This window comes from Cetorhinus maximus, chromosome 36 (assembly GCF_964194155.1).
Source record: "Cetorhinus maximus chromosome 36, sCetMax3.hap1.1, whole genome shotgun sequence".
Classification (NCBI taxonomy): domain Eukaryota; kingdom Metazoa; phylum Chordata; class Chondrichthyes; order Lamniformes; family Cetorhinidae; genus Cetorhinus; species Cetorhinus maximus.
The window spans coordinates 4,966,026-4,985,448 of record NC_135914.1 but is presented as its reverse complement, the minus strand read 5'-3'; the positions used below and the strand labels follow the sequence as shown (position 1 = coordinate 4,985,448).

Sequence of the window (19,423 nt, the reverse complement as noted above, 5' to 3'; positions counted from 1 at the left end):
TCAATGTGCCTGGTCACAACTTGTACAAGCTTTCAATGACTGATTCCTTTTCGCTACTGCCCAACTGCTATTTGTCAGCAGTTTGCCAGACTTTCAGCATCCCTGCTAACATCACCAACACTTGAAAAAATACAATATATCTGAAGTAGTTTACTTCTCCCCTCTCCAAAGTGTAGCAAGAGAGTGAAGGAACCCGACACTGCTGCTTGCTGCTCTGGGTCGTGCTGTGGGAAGCGCTGCAGGGCACAGAGGAGAATAGATGCTGAGACTGTGCAGAGTGCAGTTGGCGGTGTTCACTGGTGTCTGCGGCGCTCCAATGGAAGGGAATCTGTATTTTTAAAGCGTATCTGTTTGTTTTGAGGCCGGGCCTCAAGGATGTTAGAGGACGGATCAGCAGTACATCTGAGTTTAATGCAGCACTAATATCTGTCCATGTGACTGGGTGTGCCTTGCAAAAGCCTGACCAGGGGACCTGGGGGCAGTGCGAAAAACAAGCCCTCATGACAAGTTAGTCGGGAGCTGAAGAGGAGGCAGAAGGTCACTAACTCCATGCAGCTGGGTCTCAGGAGAAGCCCAAATGGAGCTGGGGCCCAGAGAGGTCCTGCAGCAGGAGATAGCTCTGTGCTGTTTGTGAGTTGGGGCTCAGAGAGGTTCTGCAGCAGTAGATAACTCTGTGCTGTTTGAGAGTTGGGGCTCAGAGAGGTCCTGCAGTAATAGATAGCTCTGTGCTGTTTGAGCGTTAGGGCTCAGGGAGGTCCTACAGCAGTAGATAGCTCTGTGCTGTTTGAGAGTTGGGGCTCAGGGAGGTCCTGCAGTAATAGATAGCTCTGTGCTGTTTGAGCGTTAGGGCTCAGGGAGGTCCTACAGCAGTAGATAGCTCTGTGCTGTTTGAGTGTTAGGGCTCAGGGAGGTTCTGCAGCAGTAGATAGCTCTACGCTGTTTGAGAGTTGGGGTTCAGGGAGGTCCTGCAGCAGTAGATAGCTCTGTGCTGTTTGAGAGTTGGGGTTCAGAGAGGTCCTGCAGCAGTAGATAACTCTGTGCTGTTTGAGAGTTGGGGCTCAGGGAGGTCCTGCAGCAGTAGATAGCTCTGTGCTATTTGAGAGATGGGGCTCAGAGAGGTTCTGCAGCAGTAGATAGCTCTGTGCTGTTTGAGAGTTGGGGCTCAGGGAGGTCCTGCAGCAGTAGATAGCTCTGTGCTGTTTGAGAGTTGGGGCTCAGGGAGGTCCTGCAGCAGTAGATAGCTCTGTGCTGTTTGAGAGTTGGGGCTCAGGGAGGTCCTGCAGCAGTAGATAGCTCTGTGCTGTTTGAGAGTTGGGGCTCAGTGAGGTTCTGCAGCAGTAGATAGCTCTGTGCTGTTTGAGAGTTGGGGCTCAGGGAGGTCCTACAGCAGTAGATAGCTCTGTGCTGTTTGAGAGTTGGGGCTCAGGGAGGTCCTGCAGCAGTAGATAGCTCTGTGCTGTTTGAGAGTTGGGGCTCAGGGAGGTCCTGCAGCAGTAGATAGCTCTGTGCTGTTTGAGAGTTGGGGCTCAGGGAGGTCCTGCAGCAGTAGATAGCTCTGTGCTGTTTGAGAGTTGGGGCTCAGTGAGGTTCTGCAGCAGTAGATAGCTCTGTGCTGTTTGAGAGTTGGGGCTCAGGGAGGTCCTACAGCAGTAGATAGCTCTGTGCTGTTTGAGAGTTGGGGCTCAGAGAGGTCCTGCAGCAGTAGATAGCTCTGTGCTGTTTGAGAGTTGGGGCTCAGGGAAGCCCAGCAGAAGTGGTATTCTGCTCAGAATGGCTGGAGAGATCGAATTGTGCCGGTGATTAGATGCTGGGGTGCAGCCTTGTGAATCCTGTCTCGGGGGACGAGATTGAGCAACTGGGAGGTTAGCAATTGTTCGGGGCGGGGGGGTTGGGGGGTGGTCTGAATTGAAGCTGCTGATGAGGGAAATCAGAGGATTGATCTTCAAAAGAGAAAGGCTGAAATCCCGCGTGAGGAAGACAGAGTATTAAAAGGTTTTGTGAATCAGTGATCATTGTCATCTGGCTGTATTGCTGAGAAATTCATGGGAGCTTCCTTGGTGGTGTCTGCCAATTAATGAGCAGTTTGTGATGTGTTCACCACAGTTTTCCTGTTAATTCATGTTTACCTCATGATAATTCTGAATATTAGAGTATAAGATTGAAAGAATCAACTGCTTGCTTTGTTGACTTCTGTATAGTAAAAACCAAATCTTGTGGCTTTATTCTCTTAGTGGGTAAGTGTGATTTCTAATTTTGTCTACTTTACAACAAAGGTTACTGGTCCCCAGCTGGATCTGAATAAAATTCTGGGTCTCATTCAGGATCATAATACAGGAGTTCCACCAGCCCTTCAGGAGAGAGTCAGCGTCACCATGAACTTTACAGCAGGACTCAATGAATAGCAATAGAGTGCAGACCCTTTAGATTTCCCTCTCCCCAGTCTCGGGACTCCAGAGCTCCTACTATCGCTCCCTTCTGTGGTTCACTGGAGTTCATTCTCTGAACTTATCAAATAATCACCCTTTTCCTGGCAGTTTTTCTCCTCTCCTGAAGGTGCTGACTCTCACTGGGGTACAGGTCCCCCTCCTCTCCTGAAGGTGCTGAATCTCACTGGGGTACAGGGTCCCCCTCCTCTCCTGAAGGTGCTAACTCTCACTGGGGTACAGGGTCCCCCTCCTCTCCTGAAGGTGCTGACTCTCACTGGGGTACAGGTCCCCCTCCTCTCCTGAAGGTGCTGACTCTTAATGGGGTACAGGGTCCCCCTCCTCTCCTGAAGGTGCTGACTCTCAATTATGTACTAGTCCCCTTCTTGTCCTGAAGGTGTTGACTCTAATAGGGATGATGATTCACAATGCAATTTTGAAAGAGGAAATTCAGTCATTATAAGGGTTTAAAATTGATAAGGTAATGGTATTGGATAGGGTGTCTAGTTGACAAGACGCTGGGACTGGATAAGACACATCCAAGGATACCAAGAGAAGCGAGAGTGAGAATTGCAGAGACAATGGCCACAATTTTTCAGTCTTCCTTAGACTAGGGGAGGTGCCAGAGGACTGGAGAATTCAAATATTATGGCCTTGTTCAAAAAGGGTGTAAGGATAAGCCTAGCAACTACAGAGCAGTCAGTTTAACTTCAATGGTGGGAAAACTTCTAGAAACAATAATTCAGGGTAGAATGAATAGTCACATGGACAAATGCGGTTAATTAAAGAGAGCCAGAATGGATTTCTTAAGCAAAATTATGTTTAACTAACTTGCCGGAGTTTTTCAAAGAGGTAACAGAGAGGGTTGATGAGGGCAATGCTATTGATGTAGTGTACATGGACTTCCAAAAGGCATTTGATACACTGCCATACAACAAACTCGAGAGAAAAGTTCTAGCTCATAGAAGAAAAGAGACAGTAACAACATGGATACAAAATTGGCAGTGACAGGAAACAGAGTAATGGCTCATGAATATGTCCCCGGGCTCGATATTGGGACGCTTGCTTTCCCTGATATATATTAACAACCTACTCCTTGGTATACTAGGCACAATTTCAAAATCTGTAGATTATACAAAACTTGGAAGCAATGTAAACTGTGAGGAGGACAGTGTAGAACTTCAAAAGGGCACAGACAAGTTGGTGGAATGGGCAGGTAATTGGCAGGTGATGTTCAATGCAGAGAAATATGAGCTAATACATTTTGGTGGGAATACATGGAGACACAGTATAAAATAAAGGATACTATTCTAGAGGGGGTGCAGGAGCAAGGGGACCTGGGTGTATATGTGCAGAAGTCATTAAAGATTGAGACAGCAGTTAATAAAGCATACATTATCCTAGGCTTTATTAATAGGGACATAGAGTACAAGGGCAAGGAGGTTGTGTTGAACTTGTATAAGACACTAGTTATACCTCAGCTGGAGTATTGTGTCGAGTTCTGGGCGCCACATTTTAGGAAAGGTGTGAGGAGGTTTATGGGAATGGCTCCAGGAGTGAGAAACTTCAGTTATGAAGATAAGACTGGAGAGGTTGGGACTCTTCTCCATGGAAAAAAGAAGACCCAAGAGGAACTTTGATAGAAGTATTCAAAATCGTGAGGGGCCTGGACAGAGTAGGCAGGGGGAAACTGTTCCCAGTCGTGAAAGGATCAAGAACGAGTGGGCACAGATTTAATGTAATTGGCAAAAGAAGCAAAAATGATATGAGAAAAAACTTTTTCACAAAGCAAGTGGTTAGGTTTGGAATTTACTGCCTGAGTATGTGGTGGAGGCAGGTTCAAACAAGGCATTCAAGAGGGAACTAGATGATTATTTGAAAAGAAACAATCTGGAAGGTTACAGGGAGAAGTAGGAGAATGGCACTTCGGAGAGTTGGTGCGGACATGATGGGCTGAATGGTCTCCTTCTGCACTGAAATAATTCTGCAATTTGCTTGTGCGCCAAGATACTATTACATTAATGACTTAAGACTAATGAGCTTCAACTGCACTTCCCAGGACAAAAATTGAAAACCCACATCCCAAATCACAGACAGCCCACATGTACTTCCAACCTAGACTACAACCAAGGCTCTATTTAACCAATAATCAAAAACCAAATACCTGGGGAATAATAAGACACCAATCAAATTGAGGGGACAGATAATTTATAGAATATGGATGTCCAGATGTGTAATACGACATTGAGTGTAAATTGAAAGAATTTGGATTATACGAGCTGCAGACCAGAATCTAACTGAGGGATCAGAAAGGTTACATTTTAAAAAATTTATTTGTTCATGGGACATGAGCATTGCTGGCGAGGTGGTGCTGAGATGATAGCGGTGAGCTGCCTTCTTGAACTGCTGCAGTCCATGTGGTGTAGGCACAATCACAGTGTTACTAGTCAGGGAGTTCCAGGATTTTGACCCAGTGACTGCAGAAATGGTGATATAATTCCAAAGCAACTTAGTGTGTGGCTTGGATGATACTTGCAGGTGGTGGTGTTCCCATGCATCTGCTGCCCTTGTCCTTTCAGGTGGCAGAAGTCACAGGTTTGTGAGGTGCTGTTGAAGGAGACCTGGTGATATGCTGCAGTGCATCTTGCAGATGATACACACTGTTGCCACTGTGAGTCAATGGACAATCTCAGCATTGTGGATGATCCGCAGTGAATCCAACCACAGCTCCAGCTCTGAAATGCAGTTAGCCGGTAGTTGCAGCTGGACACACTTCCTGCACATGGTCGCCAGGGACACTGGAAGTGCCCATGACTTCCCACATAGCGCAGGAGGAGCATATCATGGGTGCGAGCTCTGCTACCATGATTTCCCCTTGGATTAAGCTCATTAGTTACTCCCTTTAAAGAATACTAACTATGCTAGGGGCCTTATTCCACTCCAAACACTCCCAATACAGTCCAAAGTCCTCACCTTATTTTGTTTAAGCTAAAGGACTGCAGTGTTTAAGCTCAATGCTTACAGTTTACTCAGAGCAATGTTTACAAATTGGGGTTCATCTAACTTTAATGGACATCTTCAATTTCTACAGCCAATAGTTGTTTTTTAAAATGGCTTTGCGCAAATTCAGTGTTATAAGCATAACTCACTCCTTTCCAGCAAAATAAAATCCAAGAAATGATGAATTCAAAGTAGTATTTATAATAAATCATGATGGTTCCATCCCAGCATGAAACTCCATCCTGGCTTATCCATTTCCGATAGTTCCAGAAAAAGCAGGATAAACCCAAGCCGGCAATTACCACCCCATCAATCTACTCTCGATCATCAGCAAAGTGATTAAGGGGTCATCAACAGTGCTATCAAGTGACACTGAGTTAGAAATACTCTGCTCTGTTATGTTCAGTTTGGGTTAGGTCAGAGCCACTAAGCCTCTGCCCTCATTACAGCCTTGGTCCAAACATGGACAAAGAGCTGAGCTCGGAGTGACTGGCCTTGACATCAAGGCAGCATTTGACTGAATGTGGCATCAAGGAGCCCTAGCAAAACTGGAGTCAATGGGAATCAGGGAAAACTCTCCGCTGGTTGGAGTCATACCTAGCACAAAGGAAGATGGTTGTGGTTGTTAGAGGTCAGTCATCTCAGCTCCAGGACATCACTGCAGGAGTTCCTCAGGGTACTGTCCTCAGTCCAACCATCTTCAGCTGCTTCATCAATGACCTTCCTTCCATCATAAGGTCAGAAGTGGGGATGTTCGTTGATGATTGCACAATGTTCAGCACCATTTGTGACTCCTCAGATACTGAAGCAGTCCATGTCCAAATGTAGCAAGACCTGGACAATATCCATGCTTGGGCTGACAAGTGGCAAGTAACATTCGTGCCCCACAAGTGTCAGGCAATGACCATCTCCAACAAGAGAGAATCCAGCCATCGCCCCTTGACGTTCAATGGCATTACCATCACTGAATCCCCCACTATCAACATCCTGGGGGTTGTCATTGACCAGAAACTGAACCGGACTAGCCATATAAATACTGTGGCTACAAGAGCAGGTCAGAGGCTGGGAATCGTGCAATGTGTAACCCACCTCCTGACTCCCCAAAGCCTGTCCACCATCTATAAGGCACAAGTCAGGAGTGTGAGGGAATACTCCCCAATTGCCTGGATGAGTGCAGCTCCCGCAACACTCAAGAAGCTTGACACCGTCCAGGACAAAGCAGCCCGCTTGATTGGTACCACATCCACAAACATTCACTCACTCCACCACTGACGCACAGTAGCAGCAGTGTGTACCATCTACAAAATGCACTGCAGGAATTCCCCAAGGCTCTTTCGATAGCACCTTCCAAACTTGTGACCACCACCATCTAGAAGGAGAAGGGCAGCAGGTAGATGAGAACACCACCACCTGGAAGTCCCCCTCCAAGTCACTCACCATCCTGACTTGGAAAAATATCGCCGTTCCTTCACTGTCGCTGGGCAAAAATCTTCAAACTCCCTTCCTAACAGCACTGTGGGTGTACCTACACTATATTGACTGCAATTTGGAAGTTGCCCTCCTGCAAGTTCCCCTCCAAGTCACTCACCATCCTGACTTGGAAATATATCCCCGTTCCTTCACTGTCGCTGGGTCAAAATCCTGGAACTCCTGGTTAGCAGTGATCATTTCACTCAGTATCTTTGATCTCATTGAATAGAAATCCATAGAAGTAACAACACAGAGATGGGTTATTCTACCCAAACTATCAGCCTTTACGCTCTGCACAGCCATTAACGTAGGTTGACTGAGAAATAATGGGGAGGCGGTGGTCCAGTGGTAATGCCACTGGACTAATAACCCAGAGACTTAGGGTCATGAGTTCAAATCCCACCACGGCAGCTGGTGGAATTTAAATTCAATTAGTTATTGAATTGAAAGCTAGTCAGTAATGAAATTATCAATCATTGATGGTTGTAAAAATCAATGTCCTTCAGGGAAGGAAAATCTACTGTCCTTACTTGGCCTGGCCTACATGTGGCTCCAGACCCACAGTTGACTCTTGACTGCTGTCTGAAATGGCCGAGCAAGCCACTCAATTCAAGGCCAATTGGGGATGGGCAACAAATGCTGGCCCTGCCAGTGATACCCACATCCCATCAAGAATAGAACAAAATCCACAGTGTTCTGCACAGTTACTCCACTGTCAGTAAAGACATAGCATAAACATTCTCAGTACAGCAACAGGGCTTTAAAGAAAGATGTCTCAACACAGTTAACAAACATTTTCAGGTTCATTCAAGTAATTTAAAATACTAACCTGTGTTCTGGAGACTGAGACCTGCAGAAGAGAAAAACAGACTTTTTAGTGTCTGCTGGACTCTCGAGGAAGAGAAAACAGCAGCGAGAAGGACAGCAGCGTATGCCTCCAGTCACCCAGCATCATCTGTGGGCAACGAGAGAGCAGTACTCCTTTGAGCCATGAAAAGACAGTCAATGGCCTATCCATCTCCCTGGACCTCAGACAGGTACCAATGGGAAAAAATGAAAATAATAAAATTACTGAACTGAAAGCCAATCTCTAGGTAAGACTGAATAAATTGTAAGAGTATTTCAAGCAATTTTTAGAAAATATATTAGAATCCCTGATGAGAAATCAACTGTGGTACTTATTCCACAGCTTCCAGGTGCTCCACATGTCCCTGAGATTCTCCAGTGTCAACATCCTGGTGTCCTCCTGCAGACGGTTTGAGGCCAACCTTGGGTGGTTGAGCCTGCTATCCCACGAAAGTTCCTGGGACAGGAGAATGCATCACCTTATCCCAGGCATGATGGTCTCTTTAGTTTCCCTTACTTACAGTTCACGTTTCCTTCTTAAAAATGTGCTGGTTCTTACCTAATTGCTTAGAAAGGTAAACCCTCCTATTCCTTCAGTTACTGGTGTTCTGCTCTGTTACATTTAATGTTATAGGAACTGTCAAAATTTCCCTACATTGGCAGTTCTGGCTCATTCTATTGTCATCACTATGATGTTTAGCGTGTCTATTCGATTGGTGACCTTGTTCCTATGTTAAATACTTCTGAAATTCTGCTCTTGAACAACTTGATGAAACATCATCTTCACCTGGGATACTCCAAAGCCTTTGTTGAGTCTAACACCATGCATTTCTAAACAAGCTATATCCACGGCTATCCAATTCCCTTTTAAATCAATATCTACACTGTGGTTGGTCCCTCACCAACTTGGAGGTTCCCCCCTTCCTTCACTCATTCAACTATTTCAGTGATGATTCCACTCTACATTCAAGAACCTGTACAATCTTCTACATCTGGTTCAATCTTTCCCAGGGACTGAAAGCTGTGCAGCTCTTATTTTATTCAGCTGTACATTCTACTCCTACAAAGTTTAAGCTTCTATAAATGTTTGCTTCTTGATGTCTGGTCTTCCCCCCTAATTCTCTGAAACCTTGAATGCTTAGAATGAGACATGAATAAAATGAGAGCACTGTATCTCCAAATACTTATTTCCGAACGCAGAAACTCACTGGAGGCATTTGGGAGAGTTCCAGAAAATTTACAGGATGGGAACGAATAAGGTTAACAGTTTTAAAACTCTTGTGCTTTTCTGCTGATCATGAATTCTGCGGAAATTAATAATACACACCACCACTCACCAATCCCAGGTGATACAACCCTCTCATAATGGTATGGGTTGACACAGACACTGTCATACTTTAAGTCAAATGCAAACTGGCAGAACTTGGCATGCTTCAGCTCGTTCTTGTGTAAATCTGGCCATCGCCAGAGTCGGGCGTAGATCACATGCGGGAAACCTTTCCTTCCAGCGACCTGAAATGCAAGCACAATTAGAATGCTCTCAACTCCCAATGTTAGTTACCAAAATCATTTAATACATTTACTGTAAGGCTCAAACATTCCCTTCAACAGGGGAAACCCAGCACCTTCAGCATAAACTTGCACAAAGCTTGAGTTATACTGACAGTTTATTCACCGGGACTCCCTGCTACTGAACATGTAGGGTATGTGAAAATTATTCTATTTATTGTCTGCCAAATTACCTTCAATGTCTACAGGTCTGAATGAATCTTTCAGTGCAGTTAAGAGAAATAACTTGAATTTTAAAGCACCTGATCCCATCCTCAAAACATCCTAAAGTGCTCTTCAATCAATTCATTATTGAGGACATGCAAAATGCCGGAGGTGCCATCCTTGACAACAGTACAGGAGGGGATATTGGGGCCATCATGCCTGTGCCAGTTCTTTGAAAGAACCAATTAGTCCCATTCCCCTGCTCTTTCTATATTCATCTGGAATGTTCTTTCTTTTTCAAGTATATATCCAATTCTCTTTAAAAACTCCCAATTGAATGTGTTTCCACCATTATTGCAAGTGGTGCATTATTTAACTACCAGCATTGACCAAGGAAGTGAACATACGACCAATTCTTAGCTCTTCAAATAAAATCACAGGATCTCTTGTGTCCACCTGAGAAGGGAGATGTGGCTCGGTTTAACGTCTCATCACAAAGCCAGCAACTCTAAGAGTGCAGCCTCTACATCAGGGAGACCAAACGCAGACTGGGTGACCGCTTTGTAGAACACCTTCGGTCTGTCTGCAAGCATGACGCAGACCTCCCTGTCGTTTGCCATTTAAACACTCCACCCTGCTCTCATGCCCACATGTCCGTCCTTGGCCTGCTGCATTGTTCCAGTGAAGCTCAACGCAAACTGGAGGAACAGCACCTCATCTTCTGATTAGGCACCTTACAGCCTTCTGGACTTAACACGGAGTTCAGCAACTTCAGACCACAAACTCTCTCCTCCATCCTCACCCCCTTTTTTTTTAAATCCCCTTTCTTCTACATTCATTTTTATTTTTTTATCCACTTGTCCCGAACCCTGGCACCATCTGCTAAAGGATGGAAGGGAACTTGCAGTGGGAGGGAAAGGACCCAGTCATCGTGGTCCATAAAGGTATCAATGACAGAGATAGAATGAAGAAAGAAGTTCTGCATAGTCAGTATGAGAAGCTAGACACCAAATTAAGGAGCAGAACCTCAAAGATAATAATCTCTGGGTTATTACCTGAGCCACATGCAAATTGGAATAAGGTAAATAAGATTAGAAAAATGAATGCAAGGCTCAAAGACTGGTGTGGGAGAAGTGAGTTGTGGTTCGTGAGGCACTCTGTACTGTTGGGACGGTCTAGACTTGAACTGTGCTGGGACCTGTGTTCTTTGGAGCCGCACAACTAGGGGAGTAAAGAGGGTTTTCAACTAAACAGTGGGGGCCAGGGATCAAATTTGGGAAAATGGAGTAAATCAAAGAGTAGAGACATGGCAAAGAGAGAAAGGGATTAATATGGGAAATGACAAATAGACCATGACAGGAAGAGATAGTGAGTACAAAGCTAACAGTACATCAGGTAAGGCTAGAGGTGACAAAAGTAATAAAAAGACAACGCTAAAGACTATGTATCTGAATGCATGTAGCATTCATAACAAAACAGATGAACTGAGAACGTAAATGGAAATAAATAACTACGATCTGATAACCATTATAGAGACATGGCTGCAGGATGACAAAGATTGGGACCTGAATATTGAAGGGTACACGACATTTAAGAAGAACAGGAAGCAAGGAAAACGTAGAGGAATGGCTCTATTAATTAATGATGGCATTAACACAATAGAGAGAGATGACCTAAGTTCAGGAAACAAGGATGTAGAAGCAGTTTGGGTAGAGATGAGAAATGATAAAGGCATGAAGTCACTTGTGGGAGTGGCGTACAGGCCCCCTAACAGTAACCACATTGTAGGGTACAGTATGAAGGTAGAAATAATGAGAGCTTGTCAGAAAGGTATGGCGATAATCATGGGAGATTTTAATCACATATATAGACTGGATAAATCAGATCAGAAAGGTAGCCTAGATGAGGAGTTTATACAGTATTTTAGGGATAGTTTCTTAGAACAGCACATTCTGGAGCCAACCAGTCAGTAGGCTATACGAGACCTGCGCTTGTGCAACAAGACAGGATTAATTAATGATCTCATAATGAAGCTGTCCCTAGGTAGCAGCGATGATAATATGATTGAATTTTACATTCAGTTTAAGGGTCAGAAGAGTGGGCCCAAGACTAATATTTTAAACTTAAATAAGGACAATTATGAGGGCACGAAAGCAGAGCTAGTTAAAGTGATCTGCCAAATGAGGTTAAGGGGTAGGTCAATAGAGATACTGGCCAGAATTTTTCCGTCGGTGATTTGGGGGCGGGGCTCGCTCGCCGACGGGAAAATGACGCGGGATGATGTCAGAGGAACCCCCGACGTCATCCCGCCCCATTTAAATATTCAGGAAACTCTTTTGAGTTACCAACAGTCACAGATTGCAACTTTTTTCGAGTACAATCACAGTTCTTGGTTTCCAGGAGTGGGACATGAACCCACAACCCTCTGATTCAAAGGCGAGGGTGCTATGAACTGAGCCACAGCTGAAGGTGGGCGGACAGTGAAATCAGCTGTCCGCCCGCCGACCTGTCAATGGCCAATTGAGGCCATTGACAGGATAATTAAGCTAATTAAATGCCCTGTCCGTCAAACCTTAAGGCTGGTGGGCAGGCCAGGAGCCCCAGCGGGAAGGAGAAAAAACATGAAACCTCATCCATTGGCGGGACGAAGTTTCATGTCTGTTTAAAAAATCTTTAATAAAGTTTATGTAATATCTATTAACATGTCCCATCTCGTGTGACATTGTCACATGAGGAAGACATGTTAATAATTTTTTAATTTTGCTATTTTTGATGTTGTTTAATCTTTCACCGATCTCCCTAAAACAGCACTTAGTCTCAGGGAGCAGTGCGCTCTTTCACGCGAAACAGCGCACTTTGACTGTTGGGGAATCCCTCCACCCCCCCCTCCCCCCCCCGTACAGGAAGCACATAGCGCTTCCCACTGGGCAGCCCGCTGGACGGGCCTTAATTGGCCCACCCACTCAAAATGGCGGTGGGGCCCATTTCAATGACAGAGTTCGGCTGCCCGCCCACCGCCGAGCTGGTGGGGCCCGCCCGCCCATCGAATATTCAAAACAGATACATTCCAACAAGGAAGAAAAGTTCCAGGGGGCTGATCCAAGATCACTAGTTAACTAAAAAAGTTAAAAGATGTATCAAACTTAAAGAAAATGCATGTAGTTGCGCAAGAATGGGTGACAAGTCAGAAGACTGGGCACAATATAAAGAACAACAAAGAAAGACTAAAATATTAATAAGAAGGGAAAAATTAGAGTAAGAGAGAAAGCTAGTTAGAAATATAAAAATAGATAGTAAGCGTTTTTATGGATATTTAAATAAGAAAGTGACAAGGTAAGCATTGGTCCTAGAGAAAGTGAGTCTGGGCAATTTGTAATGGACAATGAGATGGCAGATGAATTGAACAGGTATTTTGCACTGGTCTTCACTACAGACGACACAAGTAACATCCCAGAAATAGCTATAAATCAGGAAATGGAAGGGAGGGAGGAACTCAGGAAAATTACAATCACCAGGGAAGTGGTACTGAGTAAATTGTTGGGAGCTCTGGGCTGACACATCCCTGGGTCCTGATAGGCTTCATCCTAGGGTCTTAAACGAAGTGGCTAGGGAGATGGTCGATGTGTTGGTTTCAATTTTCCAAGATTCCCTAGATTTGGGGTAGGTTCCATTAGATTGGAAAATAGCAGATGTAACTCCTGTATTCAAAAAGGGAGACAGAAAGCAGGAAACTACAGGCCAGTTAGCTTAACATCTGTCATAGGGAAAATGTTAGAAACTATTATTAAAGATGCCATGGCAGGGCACTTAGGAAAATGTAAGGCAATCAGGCAGAGTCAACATGGTTTTGTGAAAGGGAAATCAAGTTTAACCAATTTATTGGAGTTCTTTGAAGGAGTGACATGTGCTGTGGATAAAGTAGAACCGGTGGATGTACTGTACTTATATTTCCACAAGGCATTTGATAAGGTGCTAAATCAAAGGTTATGGCAGAAAATAAAAGCTCCTGATGTAGGGGGTAACATATTGGCATGGATAGAAAATTGGCTAGCTAGCAAGAAACAGAGAAAGCATAAATGACTCTTTTTCAGGTTGGCAAGATGTAACGAGTGGTGTGCCACAGAGATCAATGCTGGCACTTCAACATTTTACCAATTATATAAATGACTCAGATAAAGAAACTGAAGGCATGGTTGCTAAATTTGCTGATGACTAATAAGATATGTAGGGAGGTAAGTTGTGTAGAAGACATAAGGAGGCTACAAAGGGACATCTAGGTTAAGTGAGTGGGCAAAGGTCTGGCAAATAGAGTATAATGTGGGAAAATGTGAAATTGTCTATTTTAGCAGGAAGAATAAAAAGCATATTATCTAAAAAGGTGGGAGATTGCAGAGCTCTGAGATTCAGAGGGATCTGGGTGTCCTAGTGTCATGAAAGTATAATGTGTAGTAAAGTTTATTTTTGTTTGTTTCAAATCCGTAGAATCTTGTGGCTTTATTCACTTAGCAAGTGTCTTGAATCTCAAACTTTGTTTACTTTGAACAAAACATTACTGGCCCCAAACCAAATCTTACCAACAGCTTGGCGGTCTGGCCAGGGATCATAACACAGTGAAGATATCTCAGTGAGAACATTTTTTAATCAAACTGGGGTAGATGATACAGAATGAGGGTTTTCAATGAGAGGCAAGGAGGATGGAACAAGGCAAGATGCTCAAAGGAGAAAATGCTGGAGGGGTAGTGGGGTCAGGATAAAGTATGATTCGGTGATAAGAGCCACACACACACTGCGACAGCGCTACCAATCACAGCCTGCCAATTTGGATACCTAATTGTTCCTATTCTGTCTTCTACCTTTTCCTACCTAAGCCAGTAAGTTGCTCCTAATTCCTTCCACTCCATCCTGTTGAATGCCTTCTGAAGAAAATCGTTAAAATAAAAGCAATACGAGTGAATCTGTACTCAGAGTTGCAATACACAGATGAGTTTTCTCTATTTGTTCACGGGATGTGGGCATCACTGTAGCCACATCCCATGCCCATCCCTAATTGCCCTTGTTCAAAGGGCATTTAAGAGTCAACCACATTGGTGAGAGTCTGGTGTCACATGTGGGTCAGATCAGATAAAGGACATTAGTGAACCAGATGGGTTTTTACAACAATCGGCAATGGTTTGATGGTCGTCATCAGACTTTTAATTCCGGATTTTTATTGGATTCAAATTTCACCATCTGCTGCAGTGGGATTCGAACCCAGGTGCCCAGTGCATTACCCTGAGCCTCTGGAATACTAGTCAGCGACAATACCACTATGCCACCACCTCCCCAAGGAGGAGGAGGAGCAGGAGCCAGAGCTTTTTCCATGACTTGTTTTACAAACACATCCTTTCTGAAGATGTGCTTATTTTAGATCCTGGTAACAAATTTCCTAAATTTAAAAAAAGGGAAACAAATCTTCTAAAAAGAAAATGCCTGAAATCGAAGAGAGATCTATCCAGCTTTCAGGAAGCTGCTCCTGCCATCTACACTTTGTTTACATGAGACAGATCGACTGTATGGAAATGACAGCCTTCGTCAAGGATTACCATCAATGGGAGGTGGGAAAAGGAGAAGAGCAGTACTAAAACACTACAGCAAGCTCACTACTTTCAAATATCTAGGTCAGCCACTATAAAAAATGGAAAGCCCATGTTCATCAAGAGGACAGATGTCAGGACTGGAAATGTCAAATTTATTACCATCCATTACCAACATTCACATTCAAATCTGATGCAAAGTAAGCAATTTCTGAACTGTGCCATCAAGCACAAAGCTTAGATACACTGCACTCCCTGATCAGGTACTCATGTGTTAGCTAGAATGCTTGCATTCCTAGGTCAGAGATGGCATGCTTTAGATATGGAGCAAAGTTCCTTCTACTTTGCCTGCATAAAGTACCTTAACCCTAACCTCTTAAAGAGCAAACCGGCTACATTGATGTAAAATGTCAGGTCCCCCAGAAACTATTCCCAAGGGCTCAGCCGTAGATCATTCAACACTACATTACTGGTAGCTATTGCTGTGGCCTCAACCACCAGGGTGTACACGAATACATGTGAATACAACAATTGGGATAGGAATGTAATAATGGCTATGATGCTCTCCTAATCTGACAAGAGTCCTCATTGTTTCATAGAGTCGCAATGTGGCATATCTTATCTAGAGGGACAGTAGCCTGACTCAGGTAGTTACTTCAAACTGATTTACTTACACCATTTACAATATATACAAGGTGGGCTACTGAGTAGGCATATCTCTCCTGAGTGCTGCCTGCTTGATCTGCTGTAGAGTCTCTACCACGTGACTGCTGATGTCACTGATACATAGTCATCTACATTACTTATTACGATACCTATTCCATTAAACCATTACACTACTCATTGCTGCACGTAATACTTTAACACTGAATAATATACAAGCACCAGATTCACTGAAAATAAAAGCGTGTAAAAGGATTGCAATTGCACAATCCCATTACAAAATCGACCTGCATGGTTTTTATTTCAGCAGTAAGAAAAAGAAAGTGGAAAGTAAGGAGAAATAATCTGCATCTCTCCTCAATTGTGTAATCTCATGATCCGTTCCTGGGTATCGTCATGATCAAGAGATGTCCTTCCATTTGAAGGGCAGGCATAATGTTAATTAGATTTGAAGCAACTAAGTTTTTAAACTGATCATAGGACAAATCTACTGTCCTTCTAGACATTTATCTTTATGCTACAGAAAACACAAGAGCACCAATTTTAATTTAGTGCCGTAATTTTTTTCAAACATACACACAACTATATGAACACATTTCACAGAAACCCATTAGCATTTACGACAGCAGCAAATGGGCTGAAGAGAAGTCAGAAGTTTTTTTGATGATGAAATGATGATGGTCAAAGGGAAAACCCTTCTAGTGGCTGGATTCACACCGGACACAAAGGAGGATAGTTATGGTTGCCACAAGCCAATCTGCAGCCCAGGATTTTGCCAGAGAAGTAACTTTGGTCCAACCATCAATGACCATTCCTCCATAAGGTGAGCAGTGGAATATTCACTGATGATTCCATTGTTCAGTTCCATTCACAACTTCTCCGAAAAGGAAGCCGCTGGTGCCAACCCCCAGTCATCAGCATCCTTCCATCTACATAAGATGACAATCATGCAGCAAATCAAATCCACTGGGGGTGGCTTCATATGGTGCACTTTTGCTGATAGCTGAAGAGACCAATCCATGAGAGGCAGGTTCTGCAACAAGTGCCGGATATGACATGGTTATCAGCTGTCGCCATGGGTGTTGTTTTGCAATTTGGTGCCTGTTGTCAAGCTGTTGATCATCATGGAGTGCATGCCAGTCCACTGGTCACCATTTCCATCTGCTAGTGCCTTCCAGCTGTGAAAATCGATGTTTAGGGCCTTCTTACACACTTGCAAGTGTCCTTGAAACAGAGCTTTGGGCATTCTACTGGTCTTCTGGCCTTGGCTACCTTGCCACTCGGGTATATGTCTGTGTTCCATCCTGCAAACATGGCAGAGCCAATACAGTAGTCTCTGCTTGATGAGTGAAAACATATTTGGGACACTTGCCTTTGAGAGGACTGCCGCATTTGTGATTCCATGAGATGCCCAGAATGTGCCTCAAGCAGCGAAAATGAAAGTAGCTGAGCTTCCTTTCTTGATAGCTGTAAGTTGTCAGAGTTTCACAGCTCCACACAAGGTGCTGAGAACAAGATCCTCATAAACCAGAACCTTGGTCCCAAGAGTCAGCTTGATATTATTCCAGCACGTTTTGTCATTCAGCCAGAGGTAGCAGCTGCTTTCCCTACGCCTGTATCGAGTTCTGCATCGAGAGACAGGCTGTCGGTCTTCATGGACCCAAGGTAGCAGAATTTGCTAACATCTTTGTCACGACCGGGTAGAAGATGCTTCCGCAAAGTGGTCTGTGAGCTAAGAATGTGTGCGCGTGTGCGTGTGCACACAATCCCCTTTTGTGAATGGTTCAACTTAAAATAACAGCAGACAAGCTTCAATCTTTAACAAGATAAAGGCTAGTTTATTATAAAACTACAGCTAAAAGTTAATTCAGCACAAGTGAGAAAGTTAACTAAAATACAGATACAAAAATTAAAAGCAGATAAAGATAAAAGACTATTTTTAAAGATGAAATTTCAAACCATTTTCTGAGACACTGTTGCAGGCCCGTTGAACAAAGAACAAAGAAAAGTACAGCACAGGAACAGGCCCTTCGGCCCTCCAAGCCTGCGCCGATCAGATTGCCCGTCAACTAAAACATTTTGCACTTCCGGGGTCCGTATCCCTCTATTCCCATCCTATTCACGTATTTGTCAAGCTGCCTCTTAAACACCACTATCGTACCTGCTTCCACCACCTCCTCTTGCAGCGAATTCCAGACACTCACTACCCTCTGCGTAAAAAACTTGCCCTGCACATCTCCTCTATAGTTTTCTCCTCTCACCTTAAATCTATGTCCCCTAGTAATTGACTCTTCCACCCTGGGAAAAAGCTTCTATCTAATCTGTCCATGCCACTCATAAATTTGTAACCATCTATCAAGTCACCCCTCAATCTCCGTCGCTCTAGTGAGAACAATCCGAGTTTCTCCAACCTCTCCTCATAGCTAATAACCTCCAGACCAGGCAGCATCCTGGTAAACCTCCTCTGCACCCTCTCCAACACCTCCATATCCTTCTGGTAATGTGGTGACCAGAATTGCATGCAATATTCCAAGTGTGGCCTAACCAAGGTTCTATACAGCTCCCAGCTTTTATACTCAATACCCCTGCCAATGAAGGCAAGCATGCCATATGCCTTCCTGACTACCTTATCCACCTGCGTTGCCACTTTCAGTGACCTGTGGACCTGTACACCCAGATCCCTATACCCGTCGATGCACTTAAGGGTTCTGCCATTTACTGTATAATTCCTGCTTGTATTAAACCTTCCAAAATGCATTACCTCGCATTTGTCCGGATTAAACTCCATCTGCTATTTCTCCGCCCAAGTCTCCAACCGATCTATATCCCGTTGTATCCTTTGACAATCCTCTTCACTATCTGCAACTCCTCCAACCTTAGTGTCATCTACAAACTTACTAATTAGCCCGGTTACATTTTCATCCAAATCATTTAGGTATACTACAAACAATAAAGGTCCCAGCACTGATCCCTGCGGAACTCCACTAGTCACAGCTCTCCATTCAGAAAAGCACCCTTCCACTGCTACCCTTTGTCTTTTATGACCAAGCCAATTCTGTATCCATCTTGCCAGCTCACCTCTGATCCCGTGCGACTTTACCTTCTGTACCAGTCTGCCATGAGGGACCTTGTCAAAGGCCTTACTGAAATCCATGTATATAACATCCACTGCCTTTCCATCGTCAATCATCTTTGTTACTTCCTCGAAAAACTCGATCAAGTTAGCGAGACACGACCTCCCCTTCACAAAACCATGCTGCCTCTCACTAATACACCCATTTGCTTCCAAATGGTAGTAGATCCTGTCACGAAGAATCTTCTCCAATAATTTCCCTACCATTGACGTAAGGCTCACCGGCCTGTAATTTCCTGGATTATCCCTGCTACCCTTCTTAAACAATAGAACAACATTGGCCATTCTCCAGTCCTCTAGGACCTCACCCGTAGCCAGTGAGGATACAAAGATTTCTGTCAAGGCCCCAGCAATCTCCTCCCTTGCCTCCCTCAGTATTCTGGGGTAGATCTCATCTAGCCCTGGGGACTTATCCACCTTAATATTCTTCAAGACGCCTAACACCTCCTCTTTTTTGATCTCAACATGATCCAGGCTATTTACACACTCTTCCCTAGACAAATCGACTGCTGAGTCCTTCTCTTTGGTGAATACTGATGAGAAGTATTCATTTAGTATCTCTCCCATTTCTTTTGGCTCCACACACAGATTCCCACCTCTGT

At 44.1% G+C, this 19,423-nt stretch overlaps 1 protein-coding gene across 1 annotated transcript in view; it reads right to left on the bottom strand.

The window, feature by feature from the left end:
* Window positions 1-19,423, bottom strand: part of smad10a (SMAD family member 10a) — a 139,648-nt gene that overhangs the window by 51,170 nt on the left and 69,055 nt on the right. Inside the window, exons 3-4 of the mRNA XM_078534038.1 lie at window positions 9,077-9,251; window positions 7,723-7,743 (exon numbers count right to left, since the gene is read on the bottom strand). Coding sequence (XP_078390164.1) covers window positions 7,723-7,743; window positions 9,077-9,251 — 196 coding nt within the window. The remainder of the gene's footprint in view (window positions 1-7,722; window positions 7,744-9,076; window positions 9,252-19,423) is intronic.